The sequence below is a fragment of the Giraffa tippelskirchi genome, chromosome 4 (assembly GCF_054371585.1).
Source record: "Giraffa tippelskirchi isolate mGirTip1 chromosome 4, T2T-mGirTip1v1.2.pri, whole genome shotgun sequence".
NCBI lineage: Eukaryota > Metazoa > Chordata > Mammalia > Artiodactyla > Giraffidae > Giraffa > Giraffa tippelskirchi.
In genome coordinates, this window is record NC_137278.1 from 208,715,928 (window position 1) to 208,741,225 (window position 25,298).

Sequence of the window (25,298 nt, forward strand, 5' to 3'; positions counted from 1 at the left end):
GTTTCAGGTCTTTTGCCATCTGGATGGACCAAGAGTTTCCCAAATTATACCTGGCTCCCTTTTAGTCTGCTTTATCTTTCCCTCCTTGCATTTTTACCGTGTGCAGCAAGAGGAAATCAGGCCACACCATCAGTATGTTGCTTGGAAATCAGCTCAGCTAAATACCCAGTTTCATCTTTTGCTAAGCTCCTGCCACGGTAGAAAAAGGACTGCCTTTCTTCCAGCTTCCACTCCCATGCTCCTCACTTACTTCTGGGATCTCACCAGCGGTGCCTTCAGTGTCCACGTTTCTACCAGTGATTTGTTCAAGGCGTCTTGGCTTTTCCTGTCGTGCTTCTCAGAAGTCTTCCAGCCTTTGCTTGTTGCCGAAGTCCCAAACCACTCCTGTGTATTTCTCTGTTACAGCAGCGCCCTATTTCTGCTGCCCAAGTCAGTGTCTTGTTGCTACTATGACAAATTACTAAAGCTCAGTGGTTTAACACAACACAGATCTATTATCTCACAGTTGTGGGATTCAGAAGTCTACAGAGGGTCAGCACGGCTGAGTCCCTTCTGGAGGCTCTAGGAGAGAGTCTTTTCTTGGCCTTTTCGAGCTTCTAGAGGCTCCTGCATTTCTTGGCTCATGGCCACATTCTCTGATTCTTATAAGACCCGTGTGATACACTGGGGCCACCTGGTTAATCTGGGATAGTCTTTTCATCTCAAGGTCCTTAATTTACTCATGACTGCAGAAGTCCCCTTTGCCACGTAAAGTGACACATTGACGGGTTTAGGAGATTAAGATGTGGGTACCTTGGAGGGTCGTAAATCTGCCCAGTATAGGAGCTGTTAGCCAGTGGTCTCTGCATTCTTGGGATCATCACTCAAAGTGCAGGTTTAAGAACAGGAATGTGTCTGACTTTGTCTTTTTTGAACACCTTATACAGGAACTTGGGTACAATTGGCGTTGCTGTTGACTTGATTCTTCTTTTTCGTGAACTGCGAGTGGAACAGGACTCCCTGTTGACAGGTAACTGACAGTATGAATCGTGGATTATTTGTATCTTTGACAAGGATTTAAATACCACTGCTTTGAGTATTACATCGTTCATTAGAGCAAATGTTCTGTATATTGTGAAACAGAAACTTCATTAGTGATATTAAAGAGTGATCATAAAAGAAAGTTGTAGTAACTTCCTTTCCTTCGTTGTAGGCTGTGTCCCCCCATCCTGCATTCATAAGTCCTCGCCCTTGTTGCGCTTCTGCATGTGATTATCTGTGGGGACAGGGCCTTTACAGAGACAGTGAAGGTGCAGTGCGGTCACAGGGTGGGCCCTGATCTGGCGAGACTGGGGTCCTTACAAGAAGGGGAGGTGAAGACACAGACAGGTGCAGGGGGCTGAGCACGAGAGAGCACAGGGAGAGGAGAGGCCAGGCCTGCCGACAGGAAGAAGACAAATGCTCCTTCAAGCCTCTCAGTCTGTGGTGCTTTGGGAAGGCAGCCCTAGCAGAGGGAGTGTCTTCTAACACGTGTGGTGTGTCAAGCCCACTCCTAGGTGTTGGGTGTGATCTGAACAGTGACTGTAGCACACAGACATGTCTGTCTGTAGGGTGCTGACATTCCAGTGAGGGCAGCCTTGCATCACATATGTTAAATAAGTCAAATATATAGCACAACAGAGAGGAAGTTAGCTCTGATTATTAATAGCTGCTGATGTGGGATTAAGAGGAAACCACACTCCTTAATTCGAAGATAGGAGCCCCTTTCAGGCTTTTGGGATTTTTTTGGTTCTTGGGCTACTTGCACCAACACTACTCCTTTGGACAGGGGTTATTATCATAACAGTATATTTAAAAAAAACAGAATTTTAAAAGATGATCTCTTTACCTAAAGAATTGAAATACTTGTTGGTAAACCTGTCATTTAGTAAGAACATTTCAAGTGTATTAAATATCCAGTTTATAAAATGTACTAGATTGGAGGTGAAGAAAATTCTTTTTTAGTAACAATTCAATGAATGATTACTTTTAAATGAGAAATCTCCAGCTGTATTTAAAATATGATTTGATTTATAAGTTAATTTATACATAGTTCTTAATGCCTGTGCTTACATAAAGTGCAGCGTACTTCTGCGAGTGTTAGTGGGATGCTACTGTGAGAAGGTAGAGAGAATTTGAGCTGATCATTTTTCTTCACAGGCCTGGAAACGGAGGCTCACGGGAAACAGGCTAAGTGAGCTGTTGGAGGTGCTGCCTGGCTTGGTTTAATTCTCATCCTATCGTGATTTCTTAGTATTTTCATTTAAGATGCATTTGTTAAGATTCCTGCAGCATTCTATTTGATTTAGAATTCTTCCTCTGGGATGTAGTAATTATTTACTTATTTGTTTTTTATTTTATTTATGTTTTTTAAATAACTTTTTGGGAGTGGCCCACACCACACGGCATGTGGGATCTTAGTTCCCTGACCAGGGATCAGACTGGCACCCCCTGCGTTGGAAGCTCGGAGTCTTGCCTTAACCCCTGGACCACCAGGAAAGGCCCTGTAATTATTTTTTGAACTAATTAAATCATGCAAGAATTTGCACACAAAGTGTTTGCAGTGTTTGCTCTAAGTTTTTTGAAACAGCAGTAATTTCTTGAGTATTCTCAATTTGGTAGGGTGTAGGATTAGATTGTAAAGTGTTTTAAAATGTTATGTATTTAAAAGTATTTTTGTACCTCCATTTTATGATAAAACAAAAGCCTCAGAGCTCAAATTAGAGGATTAAAGATCAGCAATAAAATACAGATTTCACTCCCTTGCCTGGAAAGGCAGTTATTTTTGAAGTCTGACTGTGGTATGGTAATTCAGACAGGGAGTTCAGAATGTAGTACATTTTGTAATTGCCGTGAAGTACGATGTGGTGGGTAGTATGTCCCTGACAGAGCTGAGGAACGGGTGGGCAGGAGTAGGCTTCTCTCATAATGATGGATTCCTAAATAAGACTCCCAGAGAAAGCTGCACAAACGCTGTGATTAAATAACTATTAGTGAGGAGCTGGCCTCCTCCACTGTGCTAGGATCCAGTCCCCACTCGCCCACTCAGAGATCAGCTCTCCTCTCGGCACTTTCTGCTCTCTGGTCCACCGTTTGTCAGCGTGTAATAGGATGTGCTCTCTTATTCTCCATCTGTTCCCTTGACTCTGTATCCCCCTGGAGCACTGTCCCTCAGTGGCTGCGGAAGATCGATTACTTGGTGTTTACAATACAGGGTAAAAGATTATTCTCTCTCTTCTTAGGATCAATTTTCTGTTCCCTGAAGCAAATAGATGATCTAACAGAAAAATCTGAGGAGCTGGTTTCCAAAACTGTTAATGAACTAGTTTGCATTGATGAATAAGTTAGTCATTTGGTTGGTGGCTTGGCTGTTCATTGATGCTTACCAGTCAGAGTAGATCTTTATAGACCTGTTTTATGTAAGATGCGTTGAGAGTTGTTCACAGTCTAGGTAGTTGCACTTGTATCAGTTAATTAATGTATTTCTTACTGCTAGGACATTCACATAACATAATTTACCGCTTGAAAGTGAACAGTTGGGTAGCATTTAGTGCATTGACAGTGTTGTACAACCACCACCTCTCTCTGACAGAAACGTTCTCATCACCCCAGAGACAAAGCCCGTGCCCCCTGAGAGGTTGCTTCCCACTTCCCACTCCTGGCCACACCATTCTGCGTTTTGTCGCTATGGGTTTGCCAAGTCTGGATTTTTCATATAAATGGAATCATAGAATTACATGACCTTTTTTGTCTGGCTTTTCTCACTTAGCACAATGTTTTTTGAGGTCCATCCACATCGCAGCGTGTGTCAGCGCTTCGTTTATTTTTATGACTGAGTGATGTTCCGTTGTATGCACAGACCACATTTTTGTTCATCTGTTCATTCATTGTTTCCGTGGTTTGACTCTTGGGCCACTCTTTGGCAGTTTAGAATAGCGCTGCTGTGAACATGCGTGTACGTGGATTTATCTGAGTACCTGTTTTTTTCACTTCTTTTGAGTATATACCTAGGAGTGGAATTGGTACATCAATTTTAAATTTTTAAGAAACTGCCAAACTTTTCCATTGCAGCTGATGCTTTTATATTTTCACCAAAAGGTTCCAGTTTCTCCACATCCTTGCTGACATTTGTTTTCCTTTCTTTGGATTATAGTCATCCTTGTGGGTGTGAAGTAGTATCTCATTGTGGTTTTGATTTGCATTTCCCTAATGACTAACAGTGTTCAACATCTTCTCATGTGCTTTTTGGTTATTTATAAATCTTCTAAAAAAAAAAAAAATCTTCTTTGGAGAACTGTCTATTCAGATTCTTTGCCCAGTTTTTAATTGGGCTGTTAAATTTCATTGTCAGGTTGTGAGAGCTATTTATTTATTGTGGATACTAGGAGTTATGTTGAATCTGTAGACCCACTTGGGGAGAATTGCCATCTTAATGATACTGAGTGTTCTGATCCACGAATATGGGACATCTCTCCCATTTATTTAGGTCTCCTTTAGTTTTTCAGTTGTGTCAATTTCAAGTAGATAACTTGTGTTTATTAATGGAGTTGGAAGGATATTACTGAGGCAGGGAGGAGAATGGAAGTGATGTTTCTCATGCCTTCTTGAAAGAGGCAGCCAGTGACGTTAATGAATCTTATTTGGAATTCAAGAATGAAACTTTGGTGCCATGATGAAACTTAAACCCATTTTATAGTGTATTAGTTCAAACCTAATACAAATCTTTTTTAAAAAAGTGTTCTAGCTCCTAATACAGCGCCTGTACTATCTTTTGATTCTTTTTCTGTGAGAACCTTATTCTTCATAGATTTTTAGCTGGGTATTGGTGCCAGAGTTTTGTTACCGCTCTTGAGGTAAGAACTATAATTACGTTGTCAAAATAATATTTAGAGTATTATTTTCAGAGAATAATTGCAGTGGTGTGACGAATATCTTATGCTCATCAAATTTTATGTAAACATAGGCATGAGTTATTTTAATTGAGTTATTGGTGTTGTTTTTGGCCTTTGTTCTTCCCTAATCTATAAAAATAATGTTGGGCTCTTTGAGGGGCTTTGTAACATTTGCAATATTTACATAGAGATCAGTTGATAAGCTGTTTGGTAAAAGTAAACTGTCATTTGTACTTGCCTTGAGTTTTCTTTTCTTGTTTCTAGGACATCTTTAAACCTTTTCCTTCCCAGAATTGTGTTCTGATTCAGAGAGCTAATTTTTAGTTGCCTGATGAGTTGTTGGGTTCGTTGGCTTTCAGACTAACTCATGTTGTTGGCTTTTTTTGTGTGTGTTAAAATTTTACAAGGATTTCAGTGTTAATATTCTGAAATATTCAGAAGAAATATTAATGTCATTTTAAACTATGACAAGATTAAAATGAAGATTTTTTTTATTATGAACATTTTATAAAATTTTATTATAGAGTAATTTTTAAAATAAATTTTAAAAAAGGCCTTAATATGCATCTCTGGAGTTACCATCAAAACAATTTTTCTTCTAATTCCAAAGAGGATTAGGCAAAAGAAAAATCAGAGAAACAGGATTTACTCCTTAGCTCATTCCTCTGTCCAGTAATTTCTCCTTATTTAATTTCTATAAGAATTTACCGTTTAGTCCAAATTTGACAAATAATGTATGCCAGCACCCTTTTTCCATCCCATGGCAGGTCACCTCTTGGCGGACTTACAGGGTGATGTTCAAAAGCTCAAAAACGTGAGGAGAGAAATAACCGTCGTCGTCTGTGCAGGCTACGTTAGATGCTTTTTTTCAGTCATCTTCAGTGTTTGTGTGGAGGGGTGTGAACATGTGTGTGCAGTCTTGCATCCTGCTTTATTTTAGATTAAATGTTAACTTAATTCAGTTTTGAGGGTCTTGCTTCAGCATTTTGTTTGCATAGTTTTTTTATCTCAGTTTGCTTTTTGGCCACAGTTTCGCAACTCTTCTTTGAGCGGCCAGTTGTCGAGTTACTCTGAGTAAGTGACTAGCATGGACTGCTCTCATGCCTCAGCCTTCTCCATCTTCACAGCTCCTCTGCCTCTGAGGTGCTGGAGCAGCAGCGACGGGCTTTGAAGGGAGCCCTGGGTGCCGGGAGCCTGCGGACAGAGCCCTGCGTGCCCAACAGAGCAGGGATCTAGGAGGGTGGAGGTCCACAAGTCCTCTGCCCTTGAAAATGTCCCCTGGTCGCTGCCTGGCGGGATTTCCTTTAATGGAGCAGAGTCTTGGTTTCATCCCAAGTTCTCCTGTGGCTCCTTCCTGAACAGCTGGTCCCGGTGCCTGGGAAGAGCTGCAGCTTGTTCTCACCCGTCCTGCTTCTGCCACTTGCAGGCCTGGTGGCCCGGGCCGGTGACCCGACCTTCCGAGCTCTGGTGACTCTGCACAGGGGGGTGATATTACCCCCGAGTCCGTGAGGGCGTTGTGGGGTTCAGTGAGATGATGCAGACAGAACGTGGGTGTCGGCTCCTAGGAAACAGCACACGCCTGTTAGCACTGTTGTCTCTGACCCCCCGCCTAGGTTCTCGAGGCTGTGTTCATGCTGGTGTTCGTTCCTCAGAAGTGTCCCGCTCTGTCTCCACGCAGGGTCTCGTCACACTCCACTCTGTCTGTATGGGCTGCCCTGGCCCCAAGGGCCCCACTTCAAGAACAGCAAACACGAGGGTGTGGACGCTGACCTTTCAGCATGGGTTCCAGGCGTAGCTGGGGCCTGTCAGGCACTGGCCTGTGGGCTCAGGTGTGAGCTGAGGAGGGGCTGGGGCAGGGGTGGGTGTGCAGGCGTCCACGGCAGTGTCTGCTGACCACAGACTATACACCAGGATCGGGTGCCCCGGGAGGTGGCTGGCTGGCTGCCCACCTCTCTCGGTGTGCGGTCCGGGGCGGCAGCCAGTGTGGACCGGGGCCCTGGCTTGTTGCTGACTTGGGCGATGTTCTTGACCACTGTGCCTCCATGTCTTCACCCGTAAAATGGAGATGACGATAACTGGCATACGGTGGAAGTTAGAATAAACAAGAATCTTATGTAAAATAAAACAGAACGGTGCGAGTTGCGTTAGTGATTGTCCAGTGTTAGGTGTTGCTCTGGTTCTGAGGCTGTCGTTACTCAGCTTTGAGCTTAGCTGTCTGTGTCGTTCAGTGTTGCTGGGGTAAGCTGTGTCCACAAAGACGTCTCCTCGGTGTTCTGTGAGGTTCAGCCAGCAGAGGATCTCGTCGGTGAGTGGAGGCAGCAGGAGGGAGAGCGACTGCTCCCCACTCGTGTCTCCCTTGAATGCCTCCCTTTCCAGCTCCCTTCCACCGGGAGCCTTTTGGTTTCCCCCGAGACACGCTGTCAGCCAGCCTGGCCCTTGCTGAGGCCGGCGCTCAGGGCCCCAGAGGCACCAGCCTGGGCGGCCCTTCCCCGGAGGTCTGGACCCCGCTCTGTGGAGTCCCCAGGCTTCTAGGTGCTCAGAGCCTCACCCCTTCCCCTTGGGCCTCCAGGTTTAAGAGTGGTCAGTGGTTATTTTGGTAGCCTTAACCTCTGTGTTACTTCAGTCTTGCCTTTTTAGTTTAACTAATACCATATATTGGACTTTCTTCATTAAAGGATAGTTTGGCTCCTTTGTCTGACAACCTGGTCCTGGTGGGTTGAGCTCTGTGTGTTTTCCAAGGCTGTGCTTGACAACGTCTTTTCCTGCTCCCGTTTCCCTTCCTCTCTACTGCCCTGGGCCCTTCTCGCCATCTCTGCACCAGCTGGGGTACAACCAGGAGACGGAAACCACACTGCAATTTGAATAGGGAAAATTTAAAAGAAAGAATTACTAACTATAACAAAGGCTTGAAATAACAGGGGATTGACTACTAAGAAGTAAGGAGAATGCCAAAGAACACAGGAATTGCACACAGGAGGAGCGGCCAGGGCCCCAGGGCTGAGATGAGTGTCTCAGGAAGAGGCTCCCCGCTCCCCCCGAGGTCTGAGATCCGGGCCTGCTTGGGGAGGGCGCGGTGGTGGTGCTGAGGTCGCTGAGGGCTGATGTTGGTGGAACCTGCTGGGCATCCACCCTCTGGAGTGCAGGGGAACACTTCCAGGACGTGGAAGTGGCTTCGAAGCGTCCTGAGGAAGCTCCTGGCCTCTGGACACTGGTGGTTGTCCCGCTGTGCGGGAGCAGGAGCACGTAGCTGGAGAAGCTGTTCCTGCAGGAGGTGAGCCCAGAGAAGCAGGAGAAGCCTGGCCAGAGGACGACCCCAGAACTGGAGGGGAACTCTCCCCTCCCTCCAGGGCCCCTCCAGCGCCTCCGCCTACAGGGCAGGCCAGGCCAGCTGATGGAGGAGGCGTCTGAAGGCCCGCCTTTATGTTTGCAGAGCAGGCCGAGAAGCTAAGAGGCCGCAGTTGGTAGCTGGTTCTCAGGCAAAAATAATTCAAATGCGCTTTGTTCACTGATGTAAAGGACTTCAGAGAACCTTTAGTTCCTAGTGCATTGTGTTCTCATGAACGCTTTGTTATTTTCTGACTGAAATTTTTGCCAGTCTGGTGTGTGTGTAGTACAATCTTGTGATTTTCCCATGGGCTTGAATGCTTTTTCTTATATACATATGTGTATGTAGACACATGGACTTGCGGGTAGCTCAGCGGTAAAGAATCTGCCTGCCAAGCAGGAGATGCAGATTTGATGATCCCCTGGAGAAGGAAATGGCAGCCCACTCCAGTATTCTTGCCTGGGCAATCCCATGGACAGAGGACCCTGGCAGACTACAGTCCATGGGGTTGTAAAGAGTTGGACACGACTTGCCGCCTGAACAGCAATAACATGTATACACATGTATATGTTCTGTGGATTTGGACAGATGTGTAGCACATGTGTCCATCACTGTAACATCATACAAGAAGTTTCACTGCCCTAAAAATCCTGTGCTCCACCTGTTCACACCCCCTCCCGTCCCCTAACCCCTGGTGACACTTGTCCTGTCTCCATAGTTTTGCCTTTTCCAGAATGTTCGTAGAGTTGGACTCATGCAGTATGTAGCCTTTTCAGATTGGCTTTTCATTTGGTAATATGTGTTTAATGTTCCTTTTCATAGCTTAGTAGCTCATTTCTTTCTAGTGCTGAATAATACCCCATTGTCTGGATGGACCTCAATTTATGTATCCATTCGCCTACTGAAGGACATCTTGGCTGCTTCCAGGTGTTGGCAGTTAGGAGTAAAGTTGCTGTAAACATTCATGTGCAGGGTTTTGTATGGGCATAAATGTTCATTACTTTGGATAAATACCACAGAGGGCGATTGTCGAGTTGTATGCTAAGAGTATGTTTGGGTCTGTAAGGACCCACCAGACTGTCTCGTGAAGTGGCTGCACGAGCCTCGCGCCCACCTGCAGTGACCCGGAGTTCCTGCCGCTCCGCATCCTCACCTGCACTTGACAGCCTGCTGGGTTTTGTCCAGAATTCTGCCGTTTTATTTGTTGAAATAGTCTAAATATGTCAACTAGGTTGTTATTAAATCTTACTCAAATCTTCTAAATATGCTGATCGTTTTGTCTGCTTGTTTTATAATTTACAGGGAAAAGTATATGGTTGTTGCTGAATTTAACTGAATTTTTCTCTTTGCTCTATACCTTTGTCCGGTTTTCTTTTATATATATTTGAGACTGTATTATTAGGTGATTCCAATTTAAAATTATCCCTTTCTGATAAATTAATTCTGAAATGACTTTTTAAAAAACCTTCCAATAATGCTTTTTGCCTTAAAAGTTCATTATGTCTGATTTTAAGTGGTGTATGACTACCTTTGTAGGCTAATGTTTGCCTTGTTTATATTTTCACCATTCTTTAACCATCAGTACTTCTATATCTTTGTATTTTACATGTATGTTTTAAATCCATTCTAAGGGTAACTGTTTCAATTGGGACACATATTCCAGTGATATTTAATATGATTCCAGGTAAATGTGTGCCTACGGTTACAGTCTTAATTATTTTTGTATAAGAATATTGTTTTGGTGAGGGCTTTCTTGGTGGCTCAGCGGTAAAGAATCCACCTGCCAATGCAGGAGACCCGGATTTGATCCCCGGGTCAGGAAGATCCCCTGGAGAAGGAAATGGCAACCCACTCCAGTATTCTTGCCTGGGAAATCCCATGGACAGGGGAGCCTGGCGGGCTGCAGTCTGTGGGGTCGCAAAGAGTCAGGCATGACTTAGAGACTAAATAACAGCAGCATACGTTGTTTTGGTGAGGTATTTTAAATTAATGTCATGCCCAAAGTTTCACTGTGGTGAGAGACTTTCATAGTTAAGAGAAGCTAACAGAAACTTCTTGATGAATAATATGAGGAACATTTCTTTCTAGGGTATATTTTAGTGAGTTAAGACTCTTTTCGTCACAAATCTGTTTTGCTCTTGTCAACCCTCAGCGTTTCGCTGTGGCCTGCAGTTTCTAGGCAACATCGCCTCACGGAATGAAGACTCCCAGTCTATTGTTTGGATGCATGCATTCCCAGAGCTCTTCTTGTAAGTATATTGATAAGAGTTTTTCTGACTTCTGAGAAGGTTGTAGTTATATCACTCCACTTATGTGAAGTTCCAGGACAGGAAGAACTAACCTTGGTAATGGAACTCAGGGTGGTACTTGCTCTTGGCGGGTGGTGGGTGGTGGCGGGTTCGCTAACGCTGGGAGAAGGCGTGAGGGCATCTCCTGGGTTGAATGTTCAGTATCTTGATCTGGGTGGTGGTCACATAGGTGTATGCATATCTAGTAATTTATTGGGCTGTGCACTTAAGATTTGTGCCCTTCATTGTGTGTCAGTTTTTACTTTATGTGAATAAAAGTTTGGTTAGAGTAAATATCATTAATGACATTTTTTAATAAGGAAAAAATTTAAAATAAAAAAATTATAAAGCATTGAATTATGGGCGATGAATTAATCACGTATTTATTAATTGAGCATTTCTTACATGCTCAGCACAGTGCTATACGTTTTGGTGGACACGGAGAAGTGTGAGACGTTGGAAAATCAGTGTGTTTGTCTCAGTTGGTTCATGGCATTGTTTCTGGTGATTTACTACTTTGCGTTGATCAGCTGTGGTCGTGCATAAGAAATGGAGCCTTGAGATGAAAGATGGGCAGATGCTGGTCATAAGAAAGGCCTGTCCAGGAGCAGGAGGCCTGCCTCTGATCCAGGGTCCACTGCCAACCAGGGGGTGTCTTTGGTGGTGGCCACAGTGTAAGCACCAGAGCAGCTGTTGTTCAGATGCCCTGAGCTGGTGTTTACTGTGTATTCCCATCCTGTATGATACCCCTGTGCTTCCCTGGTGGCTCAGTGGTAAAGAATCTGCCTGCAATGCAGGAGACATGGATTTGATCCCTGGGTGGGGAAGATCCCCTGGAGAAGGAAATGGCAACCCACTCCAGTATTCTTGCCTGGAGAATCCCATGGACGGAGGGCAGGCTCCATGACTTAGTGACTAGACAACAGCAGCGTACCTGCAGGGCACGCGGTACTGTCCTCGTTTGGACAAGTGACGGGGCTGATGCTTATCACTGATAAATGGCGCAGCTGCAGCGGTGCTGCCCTCCGGATCCAAGCCTACACTTTTTAAATACCAGCTGCCCAAACTCTGCCGTGATTGTGTAGGTTTTCTGGGCTCATCTGTACGGAGTTAGGATGAGGTAAACGCTCATGTTATCTCTAGCTCACTGCACTGGTAACTGGTTCTCAAACTCCTGCAGATACTAGAGCTGAAGGCAGAAAATCTTGATGGTTAGTAATAATTGAGCTTAGGGTGGCAGGAAGAGTTGTCTAATTCAAGCTATAGAAATAAACACCGTTCTCTTTTGAGAATTTGTGCCTTTAAAACTGTCTGAGCACCTCATATCTGCCAAGTTCTGAACTAGCTGATTGGAGGAAGGGTAACTTAGGTATGTCCACTACTCCCTGAAGCCCATGCTGGAGGCGTGTCATTGTGTAAGAAGGGATGTGACTCAGGGGAGGCCAGGTGTCATAGGAACACAGGAGAGGTCCTGAACAGGGCAGCCGGAGGAGTTTACTTGGTGGTTTTACATTCGTTTCAGACCTGGTCCTCACAGAGGCCAAGGAGGTCTTGCTATCATGTTCCATTTTTGTGTAAAAAAACACACTGAAGTTAGGTGACTTCACTCTCTATGCGTTTGTGAGACAGATACAACCAGGTTTGAACTTAGCTTTGGCAGGTATTGGCTTTGTGCCCTTGGGCAAGTAAAGTCAACACATTCTTCATCTGTGAAAAAGGGTAATACCTCCTCCAGAAGAGTATTATGAGGTTTAAATGAAAAGAAGTCCTGCCATAGTGCATGACCGTAATTGACAGTCGATAATGTAGTGACCTTTTAAGGTCACACAGCTGATAAATGGAGGAACCAGGAGTTATCCTGAGGCTTTTGACTCCCAAGTTCTTCATGTATCATCTTTCCCTGGCACATTCTATCCCTCAAACTGTTAAAGAAATGCCTATAGTCTTGGAAGTATCTTTTTTTGCCTTTTAATTTTTCTTTCTAATAAGAATAAGCATTTTAATGCTTTATATATATAATCACTTTACTTTTTTCTTTAAGCGGATGTTATTTGCTTTTTGCTTCTGAGTCAACTGCAGCTTTCATATCAGATAGTTCGTTTTGTGACTAATTTTATATTTGCTATTTTTGCCAGAAATAATGTTTCAAAGTTGTGATTCTTCGTTAAATCCTTAGAAATGTCAGTGTATACTGAATTTGTTAGTTGGATTATTGTCATTTATGAGTTGTCATATTTTATCATTGGGCTAACACTGATTTCTTTATTTGGAAGATCTTGCCTAAATCATCCAGACAGAAAAATTGTTGCCTACTCGTCAATGATTTTGTTCACATCCCTGAATTCTGAAAGAATGAAGGAGCTGGAAGAAAACCTCAATATTGCAATTGATGTCATAGAAGCTCACCAGAAGCAGCCTGAGTCGGAATGGCCGTAAGTGTTTTATTAGACATGCGACTGCTTAAGAACATGCTGACGTCACTTTCCTGGTAAAGGTTCTGAGTAAAAGCTTGAATTACAACAATTGAACAATAAGTTAAAGTTTAACGTATGTTGAAAAAACAAGAAAAACCTTAGGAATGGATCCCATTTTTAGCCCTTTTTGTTTGTAAAGTAAATATGTCTTTCTCTGATGCCCTTTCTACTTGGACTTCTGCTTTGGATGGAGTGTATTTTTGATCCTCTCCCAAGGTAATTTGTTCTATTTTTCCATAAAGTTGGAGTATTACTTACAGGCTGTAAAATGTCTTTGTGGCATTTTATGTTTCAGATTAGTGGGACCCCACCTCCTCATAAAATATTACCATAAATTTTTTGCATTTACAGAAATAGTAATTCTATAAAAGAATTTAATCACAAATTTGAGTTTTGTCACTTAGAAAAGGTTAACCACGATTGGATCTCTTCTGGTTATGAAGGTCTTTATCTTTGGTTCTTCCCCGGAGCAGATATTGGGTAAGAAATGGCAGAAATCTCAGAAATGCGATGAAATCTCAGTGAAAGTTGAGAATTTACTTGTAACTTTGTGCAGCACCCTAAAACAGAGAGTAATATTATATTTAGAAAAACAGGCCCAGCAGCTAACACAATAAAAACTTAACAGGTAATTGACAACTATTTAAATGACCGCTTTTGAGTTGTAAGGGAAAAACCTACCTCCCACTGGCATTCCATCGTCGTCGCTTTGTGTGTATAATATTATTTGCAGCCGGGATTGTAACATTCAGTGTTATGCTGTAAGGTATTGTAGCGAAGAATTCCAGTTGCCTGTATGAATGTCCAGACAGAATACTTTTTTCCTGCCTGTATTTGTATTGATAAATTATGGGTGACAGTTGTTGTCTTTTAAATAGTTCCACAGTGAAGATGGGGCTTCCCCGATGGCTCAGCGGTAAACGAATCTGCCTGTGATGCAGGAGACGTGGGTTTGATGCCTGGGTTGGAAAGATTCCCTGGAGGAGGAAATGGCAACCCACTCCAGTATTCTTGCCTGGGGAATTCCATGAACAGAGGACCTGGCGGGCTACAGCCCAGGGGGTTACCGAGTCGGACACGACTTAGTGACGTAACAGCAGCAAGAGCACACTTCTCTTCTTTCCTTCATGTTGCCTTTTCAAGTCCTTTTTTGTCACCTCTAAATGCTCTTCCTTCCCTCTGCAACTAGGGATTCACTGACTCTTGATTTCCCTGCCCCATCCATCACCTCTCTCCCCACTGCCCCCCCAGCCCTCTCGTTAGATAAACCCTGCTGTTTCTGTAATCCATGATGTGTGTCTGTATGTTACATTGAAGACATTTGTCTCTGATTACCTATCTGCATGTGTCTTTCTTCACTGTTAGAGTTTGGAATTGGGGCTAGGACCTAGCCCCTTACACGCAGTATTTGGAACATTGCATTTTTGAATGAAAGTTCTTGAGGGAAGATGTTTTGAGCTCCAAGTAGGTGGTTTACGAATAAACTTCAGGATCACAGTTTTGTATACCTGGCTTGGTAGGCTGAATTTCTGTTGTCGCACTTAGATGACCTACCTAAGTTGATGTGAAAATTGAGAATCTTGAATATTATTCTTTATTGTTAGAAATATTTTACATCAGTTATTTGAAAAGTTATGGGAAAATAGAATATGTGTTTCGGTTTTGTTTTTCTATGAAGTGACGCTATGTTATGGTAGTTAATATGTTTCATTTGACTATCATACTTAAAAGGTTTACTTTTATTATGTTATTTACTAAGAAGTGATTAAACTGTGTTTGTCAATAGAGTTAATGCTTTACTGTCATGCTTAGTACTAACCTTGGTTATGAGCAGTATGTTCCTTAGTTCTTAAGTCTTCAGATACCCTCTGGTAAATATGATTCAGAGTTAATTAATAGTACTACTCAATCTTTTTAGTTGTCACAGTAGTACTTTGAAGAGGTATGCTTATAATCTTTGCCTCAGGGCTTCCCTGAGTTGATCTCTTGAGTTTCGATGAGTGGTTGCTTGACAGGGAGGATGTTTTCATGGTAACTTGAGAGTGCTTAAGGAGTAGGTAATCAAGCCAGTATCCATGACTGTTGTTGGCATATGTTTCAGTAAAAAGTAAGACATGTCTAATTCTCTGGTTAATCTTAACACTACACTTTTGACTAAAACAATTTAATGTGTTTTGTTATACCCGAGCTTGTAGCTAAATTTCATTTTATCATTTAAACTGTAGTGAACTTTTTCCTTTTGTAACTTAGATATTAGTAAAAACTGTGGTAGGCCCTTTCCTTGAATTGAATAAATTTGAATCACTGAAATAAATTTTTTAGAAGTAAAATTGGAAAAAAATATTTTGAGGGTTTTTATTTTCTTTTTGCTGCTAATGCAAAAATAGTATGTGACCCTCTTAAAACATTTGAAGATTAATTGAAGCAACAGGAGTACTTTATGTATAAACTGTGCCTATAAAGTAGATAAGGCCTTGTCTGTTTTACTATATTTCTAGTAACCTAACCCTTTCCTCCTTTTTTCTTAGGTTCTTGATTATTACAGACCATTTTCTGAAGAGCCCGGAATTGGTTAAAGCCATGTATGCCAAAATGAGCAATCAAGAAAGGTAACCCCAAAAACCAGTGTGGTTTTGAGTATTTAGCATTCCATATAGAGTATCCTGTACACATGACTGAAAAACTGTGTGGTTTCTTAGTTGGCACAAAATCTCTGAATACATGTTTCTGTGTTGGTAATGGTTTTAAATTGGTTGGTTAACATTACAGCTCAGCCACAACAGCTGCGATTTACCGAGCGTTGCAGGATCCAGGTTGGCGCCATTATTCAGTAAAGCCATATCGAAAAACGTTGAGAACAAAATGTTAGGCTTGTCCTTCGCGTTTATAAAAGTAATTCCTACATCTGCGTATTAGAGCTCTATAGATGGAATGTGCTCATTTGTTCACATCCCTGTTGTCAGGATTCAGGATCCACTCTGTAGATTGGCAGTTTTCCAGTGTGTACTTTAGAATGAAAGAAAATCAATACGTGTCTTCGGCCTTCACTGGCGTGTAGTGGGAGGGGCTGTGCCATCGGAGCCCAGAGACTGTGACGCCTGGCCCCGTGCCTTGTTGTCCGGGTGACCTCGGCCAGGTCTTTCACCTTGTTTTCAGTTTCCTGGCTTGTAAAATCAGAGGAATGAGTAAAATGATCCTGGGACTCTGTCCATCCCCAAAGCGTATGTTTTTTCTAACCTGATTGGAAATGTTGCCTTAGGAAAATGAAACTTATTCAGAAATCACCGATCTAATGATCAAAAACCTTAAAAAAATGTTAATCTTTTGATTATAGTCACAATTTTTATAATTGCCGTGGTTTTGAAATTCTTTCAGTGCATTTAGGTTCCAACAGTTAATCTTTATCCACTTCTTTGTAGTCTTGTTAAGTAGTGTTTTTTTGTTCTTTAATATCTTTAACAAAAAGGAAAAGTTCATGCTTTTAAAGTTGATTTAAATGCCATATTTATAAATCCAGTACCCCTACCACCACCACATATGCATACTTCTCCTGCAGAAAAAGAATTAAAATAAGTAATATGAAGAACAGTGCTGTAAATTAGTACATTGCTCTGCAGTGAGGAACATCCAAAAACAAGAACACACAGTTTCATTGTATTTCAATATCCAAGCTCGTTTTTTACATGTTCCTATCACATGATCTTTTGTTAACTGATCCATTTCCTAACCCAGTGAAGATGACAGACTAAACATTTCCCATTTTTCTTACAGAAACTGCAGCCACTGCTGCCCAGCGTCATACAGATTTCTTGGTCAGAAGTCACCTCCCCTGCCCCATTATTTTCCTTCCAAAGGAGAAACACTTTGATTTCTCACACACCTACTGGCCAGTGTGCGACACTAGCATTGGACTGTCAGTGTGAGGGCCGGGATTCGGTCTTTTTTATTCTGTGGTGTCCGTGTTTCCTAACCAGTGCTTGGCATGTGATAGGTGCTAAAAAACGTTTTGGATGAAAGCTGGTGTAACTGAGTGGATTTTCTCACTAGTATATTTATTACTGTTAACATCACCTACTGGGTTGGAAACCTCATGCTCTCCCCACCGCTGCCTCCTGCACTCCTCGGTTTCCCTTGGCCAGTAAGCCTCACCACCTAGACCGTCTTAGTATGTGGCGAAGTCACTCCTGTCCCAGCTCTGGTTTACATACCGCCTTTGACTAGACGTGGGCTTTAGTGTATTTAAAAACTGTGATAAAATACACTTAATACAGAATTTACCATGGTAACCTTTTAAAAACATGCAGTTCAGTAGTTTAAGTGTAGTCCCGTTGTTGTGCAGCCAGTCTCCAGAACTGTTTCATCTTGTACCATTGAAACTGTACCCATTGGGAACTTCCTTGGGAGCCCAGTGTTCAAGAATCCGCCTTGCAGTGCTGGGGATGCAGGTTTGATCCCTGGTTGGGGAACTAAGATCCCTTGTGCCGCAGGGCAACCTGAGAGCCTGCACGCTGCAAGGAAGAACCTGAGAACACAGCTAAGACCTGATGTAGCCAAAAATTAAAAAAAGAAAAGCCTACCCATTAAACAACTGCCCACTTCCCCCTCCCCCAGCCCCTGGCAACCACCATTCTACTTTGTGTTGCTGTGAATCTGATTCCTCTAAGTACAGTTGACACTTCAACAACTCGAGGGTTTAGCGGTACCGACCAGCAGTGCAGTGGGAAACCCGGGTGTAACTTACAGCCAGCCTCTGCATCCGAGGGTCCTCCGCATCCTCAGATTCAACTGCCTGCAGATGGTGTTGTGCAGTGGTGCCTGTTTACTGAAAAATACCCTGTCCATGTGGGCCTTTGCAGATACTGCCTGTGTTCCCTTGGCTCTCCTTAGTTGCCCGGGCAAAGTTATTTGCATCCTCACCTGCGCATCTATCATGATTATTTGCTTTTCTGCTGGAATATGTATTCTTCAAGGACAAAGATTGAATCTTGTGAGTTCTCTATTCTTAACACCTGCCAGAATCAGTACTGGAACATTACTGGAATGGGAAACTCTACTGATAGCAAATACTTACTGAAGCATCTCTTCAGGATGCCGACTCTGTTGATACCATGGACCACAGATGACCCCATCCGCCAGGAGGACATGGTTTGCTGCCAGGGGGCTGGTGTGGCTCGGCTGGTTCGGGTGAAGCTTGCTGCGGGAACTGCTGGGCCTGGCAGCTTGTCTTTGCTCAGTGGCAGGAGGAGGGGACAGGGGCTTTGCAAGAGCGCTTAGAGGTCTGTGGAGAGGTGGAGGCTGCTGGGTTCCCTGGTGACTCGTTTTGGGGCAATGATGGATGATTCTTCAGAGTGCCGTGCTGACAGAAGACATGTTTTTCTCAACGGGAATGTTTGATGAAATTAGCTTCACCCCTTGTTTCTGGAGTGGTGCTCCACGCCATCCTGTGAGAACTGAGAAGATAGCACACGTTCCGTGTTCTGGGGTTCAGATGAAGGACTGCACTGGAGATTCCTAGGGCGTTTGTGGTGTCTCAGCTGAGGACACACAGCAGAGTCTACTGAGGAATGCCCAGGCTGTGGCCCCAAGCTGCTGAACTAGAGAATCCAGTCGGATTGGGGGCCATTAGATTAAAAAGCCTTGAGGGCTCAGTCAGTAAAACAGGCACTGTGTTCATTAAGTCCCTGCTCCTGGTCCCTGGGCCCTGAGGGTGAACGGTGCCCCCCCCTGCCCCCGGCGTGGGTGTGTAAGCGGGGAAGCGAAGCTTTCTTGTGCTGGTTCTTCTGGTTGTCATGGTGAGTTGACTCCTTCACCTTGGTAGTTTATTTGGGCTGATTACTGGGTGAAGATATTTTGGATACAGTGTTAAAATCAATTCACATAGTATGATTATGCAGAAACGAGTGCCTGCATTTATACAAGTTTCTGTTTCCGCTTCCCAGTGAATTGGAAGGATACTGAGTTAAACTAGCTGCTCCTAGAAATCGGCTTGTGTAGTTACCAGGTTTATAATCTGTGTTGTGTTGTTGTTCAGTTGCTTAGTCGTATCCGACTCTTTGCGACCCCATGGACTGCAGCACGCCAGGCTTCCCTGTCCTTCATCATCTCCCAGAGTTTGCTCAAACTCATGTCCACTGAGTTAGTGATTCTATCCAACCGTCTCATTCTCTGCCACCCCCTTCTCCTTTTGCCTTCAGTCTTCCCCAGCATGAGGGTCTTTTCCAATGAGTCAGCTCTTCATATCGCGTGGCCAAAGTATTGGAGCTTCAGCAAAGTTGTCTGCAAAGTTATAATCTGTATAGCATAGGACATAAGAGCAGAGGCTAGTTGTGCTAGTTATGTCACTCTCTACTTTGGATAAGTTACCTATTGGAACTCTGTTTCATATGTAAAATGAGGATAATAATAGTAGGCATTAGAAAGCATCACTACGAACAAAGCTAGTGGAGGTGATGAAATTCCAGTTGAGCTATTTCAAATCCTCAAAGGTGATGCTGTGAAAGTGCTGCACTCGATATGCCAGCAAATCTGGAAAACTCAGCAGTGGCCACAGGACTGGAAAAGGTCAGTTTTCGTTCCAATCCCAAAGAAAGGCAATGCCAAAGAATGCTCAAACTACCACACAATTGCACTCATCTCACATGCTAGTAAAGTAATGCTCAAAATTCTCCAAGCCAGGCTTCAGCAATACGTGAACTGTGAACTTCCAGATGTTCAAGCTGGTTTTAGAAAAGGCAGAGGAACCAGAGATCAAATTGCCAATATCCGCTGGATCATCGAAAAAGCAAGAGAGTTCCAGAAAAACATCTATTTCTGCTTTATTGACTATGCCAAAGCCTTTGACTGTGTGGATCACAATAAACTATGGAAAATTCTGAAAGAGATGGGAATACCAGACCATCTGACCTGTCTCTTGAGAAACCTGTATGCAGGTCAGGAAGCAGCAGTTAGAACTGGACATGGAACAACAGACTGGTTCCAAATAGGAAAAGGAGTATGTCAAGGCTGTATATTGTCACCCTGCTTATTTAACTTATATGCAGAGTACATCATGAGAAACGCTGGGCTGGAAGAAACACAAGCTGGAGTCAAGATTGCCGGGAGAAATGTTAATAACCTCAGATATGCGGATGACACCACCCTTATGGCAGAGAGTGAAGAAGATCTAAAGAGCCTCTTGATGAAGGTGAAGGAGGAGAGTGAAAAAGTTGGCTTAAAGCTCAACGTTCAGAAAACTAAGATCATGGCATCTGGTCCCATCACTCCATGGGAAATAGATGGGGAAACAGTGTCAGACTTTACTTTGTTGGGCTCCAGAATCACTGCTGATGGTGACTGCAGCCATGAAATTAAAAGACGCTTACTCCTTGGAAGGAAGGTTATGGCCAACCTAGATAGCATATTTAAAAGCAGAGATATTACTTTGCCAACAAAAGTCCGTCTAGTCAAAGCTATGGTTTTTCCAGTGGTCATGTATGGATGTGAGAGTTGGACGGTGAAGAAAGCTGAGCGCCGCAGAATTGATGCTTTTGAACTGTGGTGTTGGAGAAGACTCTTGAGAGTCCCTTGGACTGCAAGGAGATCCAATCAATCCATCCTAAAAGAGATCAATCCTGGGTGTTCATTGGAAGGTCTGATGTTGAAGCTGAAACTCCAGTACTTTGGCCACCTCATGCTAAGGGTTGACTCATTGGAAAAGACCCTAATGCTGGGTAGGATTGGGGGTGGGAGGAGAAGGGGACGACAGAGGATGAGGGTTGGATGGCATCACCGACTCGATGAACATGGGTTTGGGTAGACTCCGGGAGTTGGTGATGGACAGGGAGGCCTGGCGTGCTGCAATTTATGGGGTCGCAGAGAGTCGGACACAACTGAGCGACTGAAGTGAACTGAACTGAACTGAACCCCATGAAATTGTCATGGTTACTAATTGAAATATGTTTGAAGCTGTCAGTGCTGGCATGTAATCATTGCTCAGTAAAAGTGAGTTGGTATTTCTGCTTGCATATTTCTATTATTACTACTACTCGAGTGAGCTTGACTATTTCCTCCAGGTAGCATCACTGTTACGTGTGGAGGCAGCATGCAGCCATTGTCCTTTAATCCTCAGAGAGACCTTCTGAAATAGTTTTATTCTTGCCATGTTTTCACATCAGGTATCTGAGACTTTTAAGGTTAAGGTGTTTGCCCTGGGTTATGAAGGTAGCTGAGGTGGTATTTGAACTCGGTATGTCTGATGCCAGAGTAATGCACTAGCTTCTCATATCTATAATTTATGGCGGGATTGATGAGATTAATTCAGCAACAGCCTATATCTTGGTTAGCCTGTTGTCCAGGTTAATGAAAATTTTGGCCTTTGTGGCATGCCATTCAACAAATCATATAGGTGGAGTAGTTCAAATATAAATTGAGAATTTGTTGGAGATGTCAGTCTTGAATTACAGATATTTTATTTCCAGAATTGTAAGATACTGTTTCCTACCCTAGAATGCTCGTAAAACTCCCTCTCTCATTTTTTCCTCATCCTTTGCCCTCTCACTCCAGTCCTCTCATAACTTACCCATTTTAGGACAGTGCTGGCATTGCTCTTGAGATTGCAGACTGCATCAATTGAAACATAACTTTAAAGTATGAATCTTGCTGTAGATTTTTCCCGTAAAATTGTTCCCATGTACATTGCTATCAGTCTTTTTATGAAACAGGAATCGTCATTTTGAGGACACAGTATGTAACTATCAGAAATGAATTAGAAGTAGACTGCTAATGATAGCCAGTGATTAAGGGATGAGTTGAGGGGTGTATCTGAGGGGGCCCGAGGCAGCTCCCGTGATGATTTCCGGGTTGAGGGAAATGAGACTGAGGTGGTGTGATAGTTTTGGACAGCCGGTCTCTGACCTCTGACCTCTGACCGGGCCTTTGTGGTTTTGCAACCTTCACTCCTGGGTGAATGGATCTCTTAGACCACTCGTGCTCCGTTGTGTTTTCAAGGAAGTGTTTAGTGTGGTTCCCCCGCAACTGCCAGAAGTAAGACATTCCCCATTGTGTCCCATTTCCCCTGACTCTGCAGTCCTTCTCAACACACACATGTTTTCTGGCATAGAGATGGGGCTGGCAAATGCAGTGCACAATCAAAATAAATGCCTCTGAAAAAAAATTTCCTACTCAAGTTGTATGTCCTGTGTGTGCTTCCTTTATTTTATGAGAAGGATGGGATTTCTTTTTTTTTTGGTTTTTTTGTTTGTTTGTTTTTTTGTTTTTCTTGGCTACACCGTGTGGCTTGTGGGATCTTAGTTCCCCAGTCAGGGTTTGTACCCAGGCTCTTGGCAGTGACAGCGGGGAGTCCTAGCCTCTGGACTGCTAGAAGATCCCTGAGAAGGATGGTTTGGACGGTGGCTGGAAGCAGAGGGGGTCAGAGAGTTCCGGGGGGACTCCGGGTGCGAGGACCCCATCTTCCAGACTAAAGTTTTTAGACCCACTCCCCGACAGTGGGAGCCCTTAAAAGTTTTTATTTCTAGATGACTTAATATAAGTAGAATCATTCAGTGAAGTATAATTGATTCCCAGGTACTTTTCAAGCTTGGTGTGTATCATTTTATATTTTAAAGATTAATTCCTGATTTTTTTTCATTCAAAATCACTCCCTTCCTGTCTCCTTAGCTCTCCCGTCTCATGATCACCTAATGGAGTGGAGGTGCCTCTCCTGAGCAGAGGAGATGCCCGAGGGCAGCACTGCCTCTGGCCTTCTGTGTCAGGCAGCCTCCCAGTCTGTGTTTACCTGCCTCTTAGGGCCGCCCCCTCAGCGGGGCTCCTGGGACCCTAGGGCCTTCCTGCGGCTACCGGGTTGCCTCGATTACCACCACCCCGTGGCCTGCCTCTGTCCTGACCCCACCCAGCTCTTCAAGATCTGCTTCTCCCGCATTCAGCATCTGCGTGGTGTTGGTCCTTGCCCTGAGTTACGACCTGTCTGTCTGTCTGTTCCTCATTCCTCTTCACCCTGTTCTGGGTGATCGTCCCCTCGGTGCTCAGTTCCCTAAAGCGAGGGATCATGCCTTCTTAGACCCGGCAATACCTGCCACGTTATCCCAACTTACAGGGACTGTCTCTGGGCAGACCTTCACGTTCCTCTTCAGTCACACGTGCTAGGTGGCCTCTTCCCTGGCCTCTCGGACGGAGGTCGTCCTGCTCAGGGAAGGTGGGAGGCCTGGCTTTGTGGCCAGAGCACCCTGTCGTCTTCAAGGATTATATGTGAATTAGAGAAAACAGATGTATCTGAATGAATACTGAACTATTCGTTGTTCTTCTGTGCTCAGTTGAGGGGATTATTTGTTTTATTTTGGATTAATAACTGCTCTAAGAAATGTGAAGTTTTAGGAGTTTTGAAAATCGCTAAGCTCTGTGGGTGATTTTCACAGATTAATGATCTTTCTGAGGAGGCCTTACAAATAGCTGTGAAAAGAAGAGAAGCGAAAAGTAAAGGAGAAGAGGAAAGATACACTCATTTGAATGCAGAGTTCCAAAGAATAGCAAGGAGAGATAAGAAAGCCTTCCTCAGCGATCAATGCAAAGAAATAAAGGAAAACAATAGAATGGGAAAGACTAGAGATCTCTTCAAGAAAATTAGAGATACCAAGGGAACATTCCATGCAAAGATGGGCTCAATAAAGGAAAGAAATGGTATGGACCTAACAGAAGCAGAAAATATTAAGAAGAGGTGGCAAGAATACACAAAAGAACTGTGCAAAAAAGGTCTTCATGACCCAGATAATCACAATGGTATGATTGCTCACCTAGAGCCAGTGGAATATGAAGTCAAGTGGACCTTAGGAAGCATCACTGTGAACAAAGCTAGTGGAGGTGATGGAATTCCAGTTGAGCTATTTCAAATCTTGAAAGATGATGCTGTGAAAGTGCTGCACTCAATATGCCAACAAATTTGGAAAACTCAGCAGTGGCCACAGGACTGGAAAAGGTCAGTTTTCATTCCAATCCCAAAGAAGGGCAATGCCAAAGAATGCTCAAACTACTGCACAATTGTACTCATCTCACACACTAGTAAAGTAATGCTCAAAATTCTCCAAGCCAGGCTTCAGCAATACGTGAACCGTGAACTTCCAGATGTTCAAGCTGGTTTTAGAAAAGGCAGAGGAACCAGAGATCAAATTGCCAACATCCGCTGGATCATCGAAAGCAAGAGCGTACCAGAAAAACATCTACTTCTGCTTTATTGACTATGCCAAAGCCTTTGACTGTGTGGATCACAATAAACTGTGGAAAATCCTGAAAGAGATGGGAATACCAGACTACCTGACCTGCCTCTTGAGAAACCTGTATGCAGGTCAGGAAGCAACAGTTAGAACTGGACATGGAACAACAGACTGGTTCCAAATAGGAAAAGGAGTACGTCAAGGCTGTATATTGTCACCCTGCTTATTTAACTTATGTGTAGAGTACATCATGAGAAATGCTGGGCTGGAAGAAGCACAAGCTGGAATCAAGATTGCTAGGAGAAACATCAATAACTTCAGATATGCAGATTACACCATCCTCATGGCAGAGAGTGAAGAAGAACTAAAGAGCCTCTTGATGAAAGTGAAAGAGGAGAGTGAAAAAGTTGGCTTAAAGCTCAACATTCAGACAGCTAAACCACAATGAGGTACCATCTCATGCTGATCAGAATGGCTGCTATCCAAAAGTCTACAGACAATAAATGCTGGACAGGGTGTGGAGAAAAGGGAACCCTCTTACACTGTTGGTGGGAATGCAAACTAGTACAGCCACTGTGGAGAACAGTGTGGAGATTCCTTGAAAAACTGGAAATAGAACTGCCATATGACCCAGCAATCCCACTGCTGGGCATACACACCGAGGAAACCAGAATTGAAAGAGACACGTGTACCCCAATGTTCATCGCAGCACTGTTTATAATAGCCAGGACATGGAAGCAACCTAGATGTCCATCAGCAGACGAATGGATAAGAAAGCTGTGGTACATATACACAATGGAATATTACTCAGCCATTAAAAAGAATACATTTGAATCAGTTCCAATGAGGTGGATGAAACTGGAGCCTATTATATAGAGTGAAGTAAGTCAGAAAGAAAAACACCGATACAGTATATTAACGCATATATATGGAATTTAGAAGGATGGTAACAATGACGCTATATGCGAGACAGCAAAAGAGACATAGATGTAAAGAACAGTCTTTTGGACTCTGGGAGAAGGTGAGGGAGGGATGATTTGAGAGAATAACGTTGAAACATGTATATTACCATACGTGAAACAGATCGCCAGTCCAGGTTT

At 43.5% G+C, this 25,298-nt stretch overlaps 1 protein-coding gene across 5 annotated transcripts in view; it reads left to right on the top strand.

Annotated features, from left to right (window-relative positions):
* ATXN10 (ataxin 10) overlaps positions 1 to 25,298 on the top strand; it is a 149,138-nt gene that overhangs the window by 32,515 nt on the left and 91,325 nt on the right. For all 5 annotated transcript variants that reach the window (XR_014083351.1, XM_081594942.1, XM_081594943.1 and 2 more), the window contains 4 exons: positions 927 to 1,009; positions 10,388 to 10,484; positions 12,797 to 12,955; positions 15,526 to 15,606. Coding sequence is in view for 4 of the 5 variants with exons in the window: in XM_081594942.1 (XP_081451068.1) it covers positions 927 to 1,009; positions 10,388 to 10,484; positions 12,797 to 12,955; positions 15,526 to 15,606 (420 nt within the window). In the remaining variant the exon portion in view is untranslated. The remainder of the gene's footprint in view (positions 1 to 926; positions 1,010 to 10,387; positions 10,485 to 12,796; positions 12,956 to 15,525; positions 15,607 to 25,298) is intronic.